General features: G+C 41.4%; 1 protein-coding gene across 3 annotated transcripts in view; it reads left to right on the top strand.

Annotated features, from left to right (window-relative positions):
* The window catches only part of PIBF1 (progesterone immunomodulatory binding factor 1), a 283,033-nt gene that overhangs the window by 108,721 nt on the left and 158,035 nt on the right, over positions 1-16,277 (top strand). For all 3 annotated transcript variants that reach the window (XM_077297253.1, XM_077297252.1, XM_077297251.1), the window contains exons 11-13: positions 2,974-3,139; positions 4,232-4,382; positions 13,171-13,261. In XM_077297253.1, coding sequence (XP_077153368.1) covers positions 2,974-3,139; positions 4,232-4,382; positions 13,171-13,261 — 408 coding nt within the window. The remainder of the gene's footprint in view (positions 1-2,973; positions 3,140-4,231; positions 4,383-13,170; positions 13,262-16,277) is intronic.

The following is a 16,277-nucleotide window of genomic DNA, read 5'->3' as shown; positions in this document are numbered from 1 at the left end:
TGCATGTTGAGGAGCTGTCAGCGTGTGATGTGCTTGAACCATATTTAGGCTTTGCAGGCTGCTTATATTAATAAGAGCAACGTGTGAAGCCTGGCATTCTCGTGTAGAAAAATCAGCTCTTGGGGCAATTTGGAGAAATGGCCATACCACTGATTCTACCACCAAATCAATGTAATGCTGAGCTGTTAGTATACCTGGAATGAAGACTAGACAGGTCCGCCAACCGTACATTACGCCACACCACAAAATCCAAGGAATAGCACTAGTGCAATGTTCCCTCATGAAGGCCTCTTCATCATGTTGCCTACGCGGCCTCCAAATAAGAGACCAATTGCTGTAATGGAGGTCTATCCTCTCCATCAAAAAGTCCTGCTATTATCTTAAACAGAAAGATAGCCATAGATTGGTCTGGAGACCACATGGGCAATGCTATGTAGAATTTTATTTCCATTTTTTCATCATTTGCATATCATCAACATGTCTCTTAATCCTTTGATTTACTTAATTCCACAACGTCTTATTCTTGGTTTTGCATTTTCAATGTTGAAGTGTGTGTGTGTGTGTGTGTGTGCACAGATGTGTGACTATATATATGTGTGTAGTAGTGTCCAAATACTTGCAAAAATAAAAGTTTTAGCTTATGTACATCAGTTTACAAAATACAAAGTGAATGCTAAAAGAGAAATCTAAATCAAATGAATGTTTGGTGAGACCACACTTTGCCTTCAAAACTGCTCCAGTTCTTCTATGTACACTTTCACAAAGTCAGGGCTTTTGTAGGATTATAGTCCATTGTATGAATAACCAATTAAATCAACCAGATCATAATGCTCATAATTTTCATATGTAGGTTGACAGTCACAGTCACTAACTGAAATTTAAAAAAAAAGCTGTGGAGGGGGAATAAAAAAAAAACATTTGGAACAGCAAAGGCGAGGCTGTAGAAGACAGTTTAAATTCACTGGAAAGTTTAAGCACAGCAACAAGGTAAAGATAGTTATACTGCATCAGCAAGGTCTCCCCAATGCAAAGATTTCAAAGAAGAATGAAGTTTCTAGATGTTGTTTTGAATCTCATTTCAAGAAGCACGACACAAAGAAATTGGCAATGTTGAGAACTGTATGTGCAGTGGTTGGCGAAGGCAACTTAAGGTTCCCATACCATTAAACTACATTTAGCCAAATCTGCCAATATCAATAGGTCCAGCCAACAATCTAATGTGTATGGAGCCAATGACAGATGATTGTTGAGGTAGAGAGTTTTTGCAAGTTTGTAGCTGCATTCCAGCAAGTATAGTTGGGGTTTAATGGTGAAAAAATCAGAAAGGCCTCCCTAACTGTGAAAGGGCAGAGCCCAATGCAGCGACAACGTGCTGGCGGTCAAGTGTAAGGACAGGAGGGATGTCCTATTCTTGACCAGCATACACCGTGACATCAGCTCCCTTGTCACTGTCCAAGGTACACAAGTCGCAAGGTCTCTCCAAACGCATTATAATCAAAGTCTGCGCTCCAAACCGTCACTCCTTTCCTTCCGAGACCTGCCGTTCACCCAAACGATAGGTTTCCCCCACATATGGGGTATCAGCATACTCAGAAGAAATTGCAAAACACATTTTGGGGTTTGTTTTTTCCGGTTACACTTGTGAAAAAGAAATTGGGGCTAAAACACATTTTTCTGGAAAAAAAAAAATCATTTTTTTTATTTTTATTTTCACGGCTCAACGTTATACATTTCTGTGAAGCACCTGGAGGTTCAGAGTGCTCAACATACATATAGATAAACTCCTTGGGGGGTTGTCTATTTTCGAAATAGTCACATGTGCGGGGTTTCCACTGTTTAGGCACATCATGGGCTCTCCAAACGTGACATGATGCGAGCAGACTTCCTTCCGAGACCTACCGTGTGCCCAAACAGTATTTACCCCCACATATGGGGCATCGGTGTACTCAGGAGAAATTGCGCAACAAACGTTGGGATCCATTTTCTCCTGTTACCCTTCTGAAAATAAAAAAAATGGGGCTAAAAGAACATTTTTGTTGAAAAAATTTGTTTTTTATTTTCTCATCTCTACGTTATAAACTTCTATGAAGCACCTGGGGGTAGAGGTGCTCACCACACATCTAGATATGTTCCTTGAGGGGTCTAGTTTCCAAAATGGGGTCACTTGTGGGGGTGTTTTCAGTGTTTAGGCACATCAATGACTCTCCAAATGCGACATTGCGTTCGCTCTCAATTCCAGAAAAGTTTGTGTTTAAAAGGGTTAATAAACTTCTTAAATGTGGTTTTGAGCACCTTGAGGGGTGCAGTTTTTAGAATGGTGTCACTTGTCATATTGACCCCTCAAAATCACTTTAAATGTAATGTGTTTCCTAAAATAAATGGTTTTGTAAATTTTGTTGGAAAAAATGAGAAATCACTGGTCAACTTTTAACACATAAATTCCTAACAAAAAAAACTTCTGTTGTGGTGATGTAAAGTAGACATGTGGGAAATGTTATTTATTAACTATTTTGTGTGACATAACTCTTTGACTTAAGGGCATACAAAGTAAAAATTTTGAAAATTGAAAAATGTTCAACATTTTTGCCAAATTTCAGATTTTTTCCCAAATATGATCAAGTCATATCGAGCTTTTACCACTATCCTGAAGTAAAATAAGCCACAAAAAAAAGTCTCAGAATCAGTAGGATCCGTTGCAGCGTTCCAGAGTTATTACCTCATAAAGTCAGGTCAGAATTGACAAAAATAGCCTGGTTAGGAAGGTGAAAACCGGCATTGAGATAAAGGGGTTAAAATGATAGTATTATGTAAACCTAAATTAGTTGATGGTCCAATTTGATTTCTCATTGTGACAGTCATGTGATATGCAGCCAGCCACAGTGGGGAGCATTAGAACATTGTTCTAACCTATTGGATAGGTGACGATTAGGCAAATTTTTGAAAATGACAATCCTTGTGCCCCATCATTTGTAGGTATAGACAGTTGCAGCTGGGTACAGAGGGCAGAATGTCTGAGCTTCTCCATCAAGCGAAAATGAAATCTTTTGAGGCAGAACGTGCCCACATGGTGTTGGAGGAGACCACGGACAACCTACAGAAGTGCCAACAAGAGTGTGAGAAGTATCAGAAAAAGCTAGAGGTATGGACAGTGTAATGTAGAATATTTATCTGTAAATCTTGTTACATACTTTCCATTTTTCTCCGCTCCCATTTTCACAAGATGAAGACCTGATAAGACTTTATGTTCTTATACCTGAGACATCAGCGCACCTCTGTGCTGTGTCATCTCTGTGAATTCTGTCCTTGCTTCACCTCTTTGAGCCTTGTCTTTCTTGATTTGGAGCATTTATTGCTTAATTTTATTTCTTGGCAATTTTGCTGACAGGCCACAAAAATCCTCTGCAAATGTTCCAAGCATGTCAGCGTATGTTAAGACATGTAGTTTAACCATGTAATTTCCATCAAACTTTACATGTACCTTTCAAAAGAATATTCATTATTTTTGTATGCTACTTATCTCTAGTAATAAACTTTTTATTCTACAGTTCCACAAAAAGAAATATGTGATAAAACTGAGTTCTGTAAAGCTAATTGTTAGCTGCTTGTTTCATTGCTTATTACAAATAGATCATGGAAATAAAACAAATCTTGACAATAACCTAGTTTAAAACACAAAAATTGTTAATTGTTCATTTAAAATACAGTCTGAAATGGTCAAAATTAAGATCTTTCTCCTTACTTATAATCATGGAAAAAATAGCAGGAAATCCTAAAATAAAATATATCTAATAAGGGGCACATAGCCAGTCATAGATAGTTTATTTCTAATCTTTTTAAGCGGTTTTGAATAAAGCCAAAGATTTTCTAGACAGACCAAATTTTGGATTGCTGGACTTTTAATATATGTGATATTGATTGCCTGGACACACAAGTTGTCAGAGCAGAGGCACTTTCCTAATGCTCTTACTAGCTCTAGATCGCTGTAGATGCTTCTTTTGGATCAGGATAAAAGATTGTAGTCTAAGGCCCCGATTCATAAAGACCAGTGATTTTTTTGCGTGGTGGAGTCAGACGCCTCTTCTTGATTATGGAGCGTCTGACAAGTGGCGTGCACCTTCGTGTCCAACACCAGAAATCTTACTCCAGTCCCCTCCACTTCGCCCGTTTTACCTTATGATTTTGTTCTTAATATGAAATTTATTTGTTAAAATTCTGCATTGTTCTCTCCCAGGTTTTAATAAAGGAATTTTACGCTCTGCAGTCATCCACAGAAAAGCGAGTTACAGAGGTACAGACTCAGAACTCTGAACAGCGAGCAAGACTGGAGACGTATGAAAAGTTGGAAAAGGAATTGGATGATGTTATAATTCAGTCTGCACAAAGCAAGTTTTTTATATTTAATTTTTTTCATTCACACATGCATTCATATACAGTTAAGTCCATATATATTTGGACAGAGACAACATTTTTCTAATTTTGGTTATAGACATTACCACAATGAATTTTAAACAAAACAATTCAGATGCAGCTGAAGTTCAGACTTTCAGCTTTCATTTGAGGGTATCCACATTAAAATTGGATGAAGGGTTTAGGAGTTTCAGCTCCTTAACATGTTCCACCCTGTTTTTAAAGGGACCAAAAGTAATTGGGCAGCTTAAATAATTTTGAAGAAAATGTTAATTTCTAGTACTTGGTTGAAAACCCTTTGTTGGCAATGACTGCCTGAAGTCTTGAACTCATGGACATCACCAGACGCTGTTTCCTCATTTTTGATGCTCTGCCAGGCCTTCACTGCGGTGGTTTTCAGTTGCTGTTTGTTTGTGGGCCTTTCTGTCCGAAGTTTAGTCTTTAACAAGTGAAATGCATGCTCAATTGGGTTGAGATCAGGTGACTGACTTGGCCATTCAGGAATATTCCACTTCTTTGCTTTAATAGACTCCTGGGTTGCTTTGGCTTCATGTTTTGGGTCATTGTCCATCTGTAGTATGAAACGACGACCAATCAGTTTGGCTGCATTTGGCTGGATCTGAGCACACAGTGTGGCTCTGAATACCTCAGAATTCATTCTGCTGCTTCTGTCCTGTGTCACATCATCAATAAACACTAGTGACCCAGTGCCACTGGCAGCCATGCATGCCCAAGCCATCACATTGCCTCCGCCGTGTTTTACAGATGATGTGGTATGCTTTGGATCATGAGCTGTACCACGCCTTCGCCATACTTTTCTCTTTCCATCATTCTGGTAGAGGTTGATCTTGGTTTCATCTGTCCAAAGAATGTTCTTCCAGAACTGTGCTGGCTTTTTTAGATGTTTTTTAGCAAAGTCCAGTCTAGCCTTTTTATTCTTGATGCTTATGAGTGGCTTGCACCGTGCAGTGAACCCTCTGTAGTTACTTTCATGCAGTCTTCTCTTTATGGTAGATTTGGATATTGATACTCCTACCTCCTGGAGACTGTTCACTTGGTTGGCTGTTGTGAAGGGGTTTCTCTTCACCATGGAGATTATCATCCACCACTGTTGTCTTCCGTGGGCGCCCAGGTCTTTTTGCATTGATGAGTTCACCAGTGCTTTCTTTCTTTCTCAGGATGTACCAAACTGTAGATTTTGCCACTCCTAATATTGCAGCAATTTTTCGGATGGGTTTATTCTGTTTTCGCAGCTTAAGGATGGCTTGTTTCACCTGCATGGAAAGCTCCTTTGACCGCATGTTTACTTCACAGCAAAACCTTCCAAATGCAAGCACCACATCTCAAATCACCACATCTCAAATCAACTCCAGGCCTTTTATCTGCTTAATTGAGAATTACATAATGAAGGAATTGCCCACACCTGTCCATGAAATAGCCTTGGAGTCAATTGTCCAATTACTTTTGGTCCCTTTAAAAACAGGGTGGCACATGTTAAGGAGCTGAAACTCCTAAACCCTTCATCCAATGTTGGATACCCTCAAATGAAACCTGAAAGTCTGAACTTCAACTGCATCTGAATTGTTTTGTTTAAAATTCATTGTGGTAATTTCTACAACCAAAATTAGAAAAATGTTGTCTCTGTCCAAATATATATGGACTTAACTGTATATACACAATAGGGATATTGGGAACACTTCTGTTGTCTTTTTATTTGTAAATATCATTGCAGGCTGTCACAAAAAAACATAATTTAGCTTCATAAATTAAATCAGTGAACTGTGCCTTTTATGTAGTGAAAATGCCAGAAAACTGATGCCCTGTTATGTATAGCACAAGCAATCAGGTGATCACAGCTTCAAGTCTCCGAAGGGGACTAACAAAAGCAGTAAAAAGAAAAAAAAATGTATAATATGAAAAAATATAAAATAAAAATAAAAGTCCAAATCACTGCCCTTTTGCCCCATTAAAAATAAAACAAATAAAAATACACTTATTTGGTGTTTCTGCGTTCATGAAAGTCCAATCTATCAAAATATAAAATTAATCTGTTCGGTAAATGGTGCAATAAGAAAAGAAATGCCAGAATCACTTTTTTCGAGGACGTCCCTCCTGATAGCTCCATCAGGAGGTAGTCCTTCATATCCTTGATAAGGACAGGAACACACAAGAGGATAAAAGACCCTTCCCGCTACCACCCACTACTATTTTTCCTGTCCTTTTCATGGACAGACGCATAGGAGGAGCGCTCGTGACTTAAGTTGCTTGTCAGTTGAGCCATATGCAACATGAAAACAAAAAATATGCCACATGCAAAATGAAACTTCCTGACATGGGAAACGATTATAATGGGGAGGGCCATGATCAGAGAAGAGATGCAAAATTCCGTAATGGAGCTAGTTTCCCCTGAGTCCTTCCAGTATTCACCTTGGCCAAAATTGCTGTGATGGGTTATGGAGTCGAGTTCAGAGGAGGACGAATTATCAAGTTAACCTAACTATCCCTGTGTGGCCTATTAAAAAAAAAAAAAAAAACATAATCAGGTTCCTCGCATCATGTTCTCATACACTTTATGCAGTTAATAGCCTCTGTGTCTGTACTGCTACATACTTAGGCAGTTAACTGGTTCATGCAGCTTTACATGAACACCCGAGCCTTACACTATGGCTGGTCCAAATAATTAAAGCAATTGTTACCATCCACCTCTCGTGTCTCCCCTTTTCCTCATAGATTGTAAGCTTGCGAGCAGGGCCCTCATTCCTCCTGGTATCTATTTTGAACTGTGATTTCTGTTATGCTGTAATGTCTATTGTCTGTACAAGTCCCCTCTATAAATTGTAAAGCGCTGCGGAATATGTTGGCGCTATATAAATAAAAATTATCATTATTATTACTGACCCTGAACAGGAGGAAAGTGAAGGGTTAACCCCAACCTTGCCAGAGGAGATAAAGAAATACCTTTTCTATTGGGAAGATACTGATACGCCTCCAGCAAGCAGTGAGGAATACGATGAAAGTTTAGGAGACCCACCAATCCCCCTCAATACAGGATGAGATGTTTGAAGGTTAAGGCCCCGAAAGAATAGCGCATTCCCTGTCAATAAACACATAAAGGCTATGATCCTAGAGGAATAGGAGCACTTTGAAAAGAGACTAATTATACCAAGTAGTTTCAGATCTAATTTTCCAGAGATTAAATTATGGGAAGAATTCCCTAAGATCGACATCCCCATAGCCAGAATAGCCAAAAAGACATCTATTCCTTTCAAGGATTCATCATGTTTGAGGGATCCTGTGGAAAAGAAGGCAGATAGGCTACTCAAGAGAACTTGTAAGACTTTGGCAGTAGTGATGAGCGAACATGCTCGCATAAGGTGTTATCCGAGCACACTCGTGTGCTAATAGAGTAATTTTGGCGTGCTCGAATACTAGGTTTGAGTCGCCATGGCTGCATGCTTCGTGGCTCTTCAACAGCCGCAACACAAGCAGGGATTGCCTAACAGGCAATCCCTGCATGTGTTGCGGTTGTCGAACAGCCGTGAGACTTGCAGCCACGGCGACCCAAACATTGTATTCGAGCACACCAAAGATACTCTAATAACGCATGAGCGTGCTCGGATAACACCTTATCTGAGCACACCCTCTCATCACTATTTGTCAGCAATTATCAAAGCTAATATAGTTGCTACATCCAGGGATGAGATCCTGGAATCCATTCCCTTGGTCAAAATGGCAGCGGAGTTTATGGCCATTGCGTCCATGGAACCAATCCGATTTGCAGCAAGGAATGCAGTGCTCTCTAATACTGTAAGACGGGCTATATGGCTTAAGACGTCAAGGGATAGCCACTCAAAAAAACAAGCTGTGTTCCATTCCCTTTTCCGATCTTCCGAGTATTTTGCCCAGTATTGGACATACTAGAGAGAACCTCAGACAAGAAAATGGGATTTCTAGAGAAGAAAACAAAAAAGATATTGTCCTTTCAGAGGTCCTGATCCCATCAGAAAATGGATTATAGAGGTAAAGAGAAAGCAGGTAGATGGAGCTACTCCGAGGTAGACAGAGGAAGGAATTAACCTTTCTCAATCCGACAACTAACACAGGAAGACAATGACGCCAAGGAAGTGGGGGGGAAGACTCCAATCCTTTCACAAGGCCTGGACGGAAGTATACCAGCATCCATGGATACTTCAGACAATATTAATATTCCATCTCACAACTTCCCAGTCCCCGCAAGTCTATAAACGGCTGCTGGAGAACTGGGCCTACTTCTCAGTTGGCTACAGGTTCTACGCTAGGGACGGGCTGAACCTCAATGGGGAGGGTGCAGCTGTGCTGGGGGAGAAAATGGCTAGAAGGTTGGAGGAGTGTTTAAACTAGGGGTTGGGGGGAGGGTATCCATTTTATAGGAGGGGAAGATAGTGTAGATAGAGACCTGGGCACAAATAAAGAAATTGGGGGTGGCATGAGGGGTGGGGTTAGAACAGTTAATAGTTTAAGAAAGGATAGAGGTACAGAAAGATACATAAAGTGCATGTGTACTAATGCCAGGAGCCTCGCCAACAAATTGGAGGGATTAGAATTAGTTTTGTTGGAACATAATTATGACATGATGGGGATATCTGAGACATGGCTGGATGAGAGCCATGACTGGGCTGTTTGACCATACAGATAAGCGAGAGGGAGGTGTGTGTCTATATGTAAAATCATTAAAACACATCCTGCATGATAATATATGTGAATCTAATGAAAATGTAGAGTCCCTGTGGGTGGAGATAAGGGGAGGGGGAAAAATAATAAATTACTGATAGGGGTTTGTTATAAGTCTCCAAAAATAATGGAAGCACCAGAGAATATCCTCATAAAGCAAATAGATGAAGCTGCGACTCAAGGAGAAGTCATTATTATGGGGGACTTCAACTATGGTACCCTGAAATAGATTGGGAAACAGAAACCTGCAGTTCCAGCAAAGGTAATCGGTTTTTGACAACTATGAGAGACCATTACCTTTCACAACTGATTCAGGACCCAACAAGAAGGGGGGCACTGCTAGACCTAATATTAACCAACAGGCCAGACCGCATAGCAAATATAAGGGTTGGGGGTCACTTGGGGAATAGTAATCACAAAATAATAAGTTTCCATGTATCCTCTAATGGATGTGTAGTAGAGGGGCTACAAGGACACTAAACTTTAGGAGGGCAAATTTCCAATGGATGAGAGATGATCTTGGTGCAATTAACTGGGACGATATCCTGAGACATAAAAATACACAAAAAAAAAATGGGAGACGTTTATTAGCATCCTGGATAGGACCTGTGCACAGTATATACCGTATGGGAATAAACTTACTAGAAATAGGAGGAAACCAATATGGCTAAATAGAGCTGTAGGGGGCACAATAAGTGACAGAAAGCATTTAGAGAATTAAAGGAAGTAGATAGTGATGAGGCATTAAATAAATACAAAAAATTAAATGCTGTAAAAAGCAAATCAAGGCAGCAAAGATTGAAACAGAGAGACTCATTGCCAGAGAGAGTAAAAATAATCCCAAAATATTCTTTAACTACATAAATAGTAAGAAACTAAAAAATGATAATGTTGGCCCCCTTAATAGTCTGGGTGAAATGGTGGATGAGGATGAGGAAAAAAACAATATGCTAAATGACTTTTTTTCAACAGTATTTACACAAGAAAATCCCAGACAGGCAACAAGATCAGTGATAACAAAAATTCTCGATTTAATGTCACCTGCTTAATCCAGCAGGAAGAACGGCGGCGTCTAAAAATCACTAAAATTGACAAATCTCCGGGCCCAGATGGGATACAACCACCGAGTACTGCAGGAATTAAGTACAGTCATTGATTGACCATTATTTTTAATCTTTAAAGACTCCATAATAACAGGGTCTGTACCACAGGACTTGCATATAGCAAATGTGGTGCCCATATTCAAAAAGGGTAGAAAACCTGAACTCGGAAATTATAAGCCAGTAAGCTTAACCTCTACTGTGGGTAAAATCCTGGAGGGTATTCTAAAGGTACCTTCACACGAAACGACTTTGTAACGATATCGCTAGCGATCCGTGACGTTGCAGCATCCTCGCTAGCGATATCGTTTAGTTTGACACGCAGCAGCGATCAGGATCCTGCTGTGATGTCGCTGGTCGCTGAATAAAGTCCAGAACTTTATTTGGTCGTCCGATCGCCGTGTATCGTTGTGTTTGAAAGCAAAAGCAACGATACCAGCGATGTTTTACACTGATAACCAGGGTAAACATCGGGTTACTAAGCGCAGGGCCGCGCTTAGTAACCCGATGTTTACCCTGGTTACCAGCGTAAAAGTAAAAAAAAAAACAAACAGTACATGCTCACCTGCGCGTCCCCCGGCGTCCGCTTCCTGACACTTACTGAGCGCCGGCCCTAAAGTGAAAGTGAAAGCACAGCGGTGACGTCACCGCTGTGCTGTTAGGGCTGGAGCTCAGTCAGTGTCAGGAAGCAGACGCTGGGGGACGCGCAGGTGAGCATGTACTGTTTGTTTTTTTTACTTTTACGCTGGTAACCAGGGTAAACATCGGGTTACTAAGCGCGGCCCTGCGCTTAGTAACCCGATGTTTACCCTGGTTACCCGGGGACCTCGGCATCGTTGGTCGCTGGAGAGCTGTCTGTGTGACAGCTCCCCAGCGATCAAACAGCGACGCTGCAGCGATCGGCATCGTTGTCGCTGTCGCTGCAGCGTCGCTTCGTGTGAAGGTACCTTAAGGGATGCAATGCTGGAGTATCTGAAGAGGAATAACCTCATGACCCAATATCAACATGGGTTTACTAGGGACCGTTCCTGTCAGACTAATCTGATCAATTTCTATGAAGAGGTAAGTTCCGGACTGGACCAAGGGAACCCAGTGGACGTAGTGTATATGGACTTTTCAAAAGCTTTTGATACGGTGCCACACACAAGGTTGATACATAAAATGAGAACAATGGGAATAGGGGAAAATATGTGTAAGTGGGTTAAGAGCTGGCTCAGGGATAGGAATAGGAAACAAAGGGTGTTTATCAATGGAGCACACTCGGACTGGGTCACAGTTAACAATTGGGTACCACAGGGGTCATTATTGGGCCCTCTTCTTTTTAACATATTTATTAATGACCTTGTAGGGGGCATACAGAGTAGAATTTCAATTTTTGCAGATGACACTAAACTCTGCAGAGTAATCAATACAGAGGAGGACAATTTTATATTACATGACGATTTATGTAAACTAGAAGCTTGGGCTGATAAATGGCAAATGAGCATTAATGGTGTTAAATGTAAGGTCATGCACTTCCTCCATACATTTTGGGAGTCTCCCACGTGTCTTTTGGCAAACTCTTAATGAGTCTTACAATTTTTGTGCGTAAGTAAAGGCTTTTTTCTCGCAATTCTTCCATAAAGGCCACCTCTGTGGAGTGTATGGCTTATTGTGGACGTATGGACAGATAATCCAGTCTTTGCTTGGGAACTCTACAGCTCCTTCAGGGTTACCTGTGGTCTCTGTGCTGCCTTTCTGATTAATGCCCTCCTTGCACGGGCTGAGAGTTTTCGTGGGCGGCCCTCTCTTGGCAGCTTTGTAGTGGTACCATATTCTTTCCATTTGATGGTGCTCCAAGGGATAATTCTAGGTTAGGATATTTTTTTATAACCCAACCCTGACTTGTACTTCTCAACAACTTTGTCCCTGACTTGTTTGGAGCTCTCCTTGGTTTTCATGGATTTGTTTGGTTAGACCTCTTTCACACTTCAGTTGTTTGGCGTCAGTCTAAATCCGCCATTTTCCTCAAAAAACGGATCCGTTTTTTTTTCAACGTATCCGTTTTTTTCCCCATAGACTTGCATTAGCGACGGATTGTGACGGATGGTCGTCCGTTCCATCCGTCATGCGACGGATCCGTCAAAATTTGGCGGACGTCATCTAGACATTGACGGTCATTGCAACGTTTTTTGTCTGCGTTGAAATGGCGGATCGCGACGGATCCGTCGCGTCCGTCATTTCATAGAATGGCCATCTATGGGCGACGGATCCGTCGCGACCGTCATTTCGGCGGATCCGCAGCCCCAATCCGTTTTTTAAATTTTTTTCAATTGCGCATGCTCCAAAAAGTATATACAACCCCCGAGTAACGGATCCGTCAAAAAAACGGATCTGTTACATCCGTTTTTTCAACTATTGTGACGGATCCGTCGATCCGTCATTATGTCGGAAGTGACTGACGCCAAAAAACTGAAGTGTGAAAGAAGCCTTAGTGGTGCCTCTTTCTTCATGGCGTGGCTTCCTTTCACTAAGCATGTGACTTATGAAGGTCATTGCTGGCACCAGAGATTTTTAGTGGATTTATAGCAAAAGGGGTGATTACATATGTACATGCAAATTTTTAGTTATTTGATCCTATAAATGTAATGTATGCCTATATTTTTCTCACTTTCACCAGCTTATACTAGTTAGTGCTGATGCATCATACACAGGTCGGATTACAAACATTTCAGCACAGGTTAAAATGTAACAAAATAGGTAAGAAGCCAAGGAGGTGAATACTTTGGCAGGTCACTATGATAATAGGGATTTTCATTTAGGTATCTCATCTATGTAGTAACCTTTCTGCAAGTGAACTATACCCTTGCAGATAGCGCAATTGAATAAAACTGATTTGTAATATTTTAGGCAACTTGAACATGGCTTATTTTTGTGAATATTTGGAAATGTATTATTTTCCTCTCTGTTACAGTGGAAGATGAAGCTGAAGCTGAAAGAGTTTTATTCTCCTATGGATATGGAGCCAATGTCCCTACTACAGCTAAGCGTAGGCTGAAGCAAAGGTAAAAGAAAAAGAATTTAAGAGAAATGTGTATTCTGCAATTTTCTAGGCATCTAAAAAGAGAAAAAGATGTGTTTGTTGTTGTATTGTTTAGGTATTTAAGAGTAACCAAAGATTTGTCTGCACAGATCAGACAAGGTGTCTTTGATATTTTACGAGCACTATATATAATGTAAGTATGAGCTGTTAGTCCATACTGAACATGCTAATAAAAAGTAAACCTACCCAAGAAAGATCAACCCCAGTAAAAGGATTAAAATGTATTTTTACCAGGATAAAACTTATTTTTGTATTCGTCAATTCTTGCTCTTTGTTTTTTAGGTCGGAACAGTAGGATTGCTGTTTTCAGTCTTGTTTGTCATATTAATTCTTGTCTGTTTATCTACAAGACCTAATATACGAGACAGATTTATTACACCTCTCTTGCATGTGACTGAAGCTTTGGGGCATCAGTCTGAACTCTTGTGATCTTGAGAAGGTTCCAGACATTTTTAGTCTGTTCATTTGCAATGGGCAATATCTCCACAGAAAGCTGTAAAACAAGATGAATTCCTTCATTATGTACCAATAAGTGTCGATTTTACACTTTTTTACTGTAATTTAAGGACTGTTTTTGTTTTTGAAGCCTGTCATCCAGTACAATGAGACGTTTCTTCATTACTTGTAGTCTATTACCACATTCTAAAATATGGCTTTGCATGCCTGACCTATCATTATGACAACATGATGTATGACTTATTTTTAGTGGGACATATACATTGAGCCTACAACATTGAGTTTTCTTTGTGAAACTTACAAGTTAGCATTGTAATCATGTCTCTGATCACCCTATTTAGGACATTTGTCCTAAAATTTTGAATGAAATGAGAATTGAACTCGGTTGTGTTTAGCAAAACCCAAATTTCTTGATCTAGCTGGTAATTCCTAATTGAATTCAGATTAAAATATTAACGACATGCGAAGGCTGCCCATAGCCTATCCCGTCCATACATTTCTGACGTAATCTCCCGATATTTCCCCACACGTATTTTCTGAGCCTCACAGTATCTTTTTTCTCTGCTCTTTTCACACCAGTTCCATGGGTTTTTTTTCCATGTATCACCTATACTCTGGAACTTGCTACCCCAACACTTCAGTCTCTCAACCACCATCTAAATCTTCTAAAGCAGTGGTTCTCAACCTTTCTAATGCCGTGACCCCGCAATACAGTTGCTCATGTTGCGGTGACCCCCAACCCAAAAAATAATTTTGGTGGCTACTTTAAAACTGTAATTTTCACGTATTTCAGTGCCACGTATTTAAGTGCCACGTATTTAAGTGCCACGTATCACGTATTTCAGTGCCACGTATTTAAGTGCCACGTATTTAAGTGCCACGTATTTAAGTGCCACGTATCACGTATTTCAGTGCCACGTATTTAAGTGCCACATATTTAAGTGCCACGTATCACGTATTTAAGTGCCACGTATTTCAGTGCCACGTATTTCAGTGCCATGTATTTCAGTGCCACGTATTTCAGTGCCACGTATCACGTATTTCAGTGCCACGTATTTCAGTGCCACGTATCACATATTTAAGTGACACGTATCCCACGAAGATCTTCCATGGAGAACAGACACATCCAGAGATATGTCTGCTCTCCACGGCTGCAGCAACACACTGACAGGAGCCATAGTTCCTGTCGGTGTGTCACTGCACATGCGCGAGCGAGTTTACCGGCGGTCATTGACCCCGGCACTCTCGCTTAACGGCAGTGCTGCGTGGGAAAGTTCAACGCAGCTGTACTGCCGTTAACCGAGACGCCGGAGCCATTGAACTCCGGAACAGTACGCGATACACTGCTAGGAGCTTCGCTCCTGGCAGTGTATCGCCGGAGAGCAGCCGATCGGCGTGGGACACTCGTTTTATGGATTCTGCAGACAGGGAGTATGAATTTGGTTTATTATTTTTGGATTTTTTCCTGGAGGATCGAGGGCTTCGCCTACAAGTGTGCTGTTGGTGAGTATATACTCTGTGTTATATGTTGTATGTACTGTGTGTCATGTATGTGTATTGTGTGTAGGTGTTTTGTGTAACTTTACAACTGTGCTAAGTCGCCGGACACAGGGACAACTCTCCCATCCTAATACCGGATGGGAGTAGTAGTCCCATACGGCGACTTAGCACAATGGTGGCACTAGCGTCGCATGGGGACACACACACGCACACACACACACACATACATACACACACACACACCAAATCAATCAAACGGCCGACACGATCCCCATGCGACGGTATGCCTCCATGTCTCTCCGCCCAAGCACTTCTGCCCACGCACTTCCGCCCACGCACTTCCGCCCACGCACTTCCGGCCGCAGCGGTTCTGCACCACAAACCGCAATAAAACCCGCAGACATATTTTTGATCTGCGGGTTTTACTGCGGGTTTGACCTCACAATGGAGGTCTATGGGTGCAGAACCGCTGCTGTTTCGGGCAAAGAAGTGACATGCTCCTTCTTTTTTCCCGCAGCTATTCAGCGCGGCTTTTTTTTTTAAATTCAGGATCATGTGCACAGTGGTTCCTGTTTTCCATAGGGTACATTGTACTGTACCCTGCATGGAAAAAAGCTGCGGAACCGCAGCGGCAAAACCGCTGCGGTTCCGCGGTAAAAAACGCACTGTGTGAACATGGCCTAAAAGTATAAAATAGGACATTCTGCTTTAAATGACCAGTTATTGAGCCACAAAAATAACTGGTAGGTTCCCAATGTCTGGGAGTCTTACTTGTTACTCCGGAGGGGATGGGGGAGGTGTCTGTCCGGGGGCACACTGTAACACAGTGATGGCGGCGGATGACTGCTGGGTACCGAACGGCTCCTTTATGGCGTGCTCTACCACAGCCCTTCAAGCCGATTACCGATGCCGGCAGCCGCGTTCTTCCTGCATCCCTGGATTCCGTTGCCTGGTTGCCAGATACGTGCCACAGATTCCGGCTCTGTCCTGGCTGCACCAAACAAGAAGGGGGGACGTCGGAA

The sequence above is a fragment of the Ranitomeya variabilis genome, chromosome 3 (genome assembly GCF_051348905.1).
Source record: "Ranitomeya variabilis isolate aRanVar5 chromosome 3, aRanVar5.hap1, whole genome shotgun sequence".
Classification (NCBI taxonomy): domain Eukaryota; kingdom Metazoa; phylum Chordata; class Amphibia; order Anura; family Dendrobatidae; genus Ranitomeya; species Ranitomeya variabilis.
The sequence above is the reverse complement of the archived record's forward strand: the minus strand, read 5'-3'. Positions and strand labels throughout refer to the sequence as shown.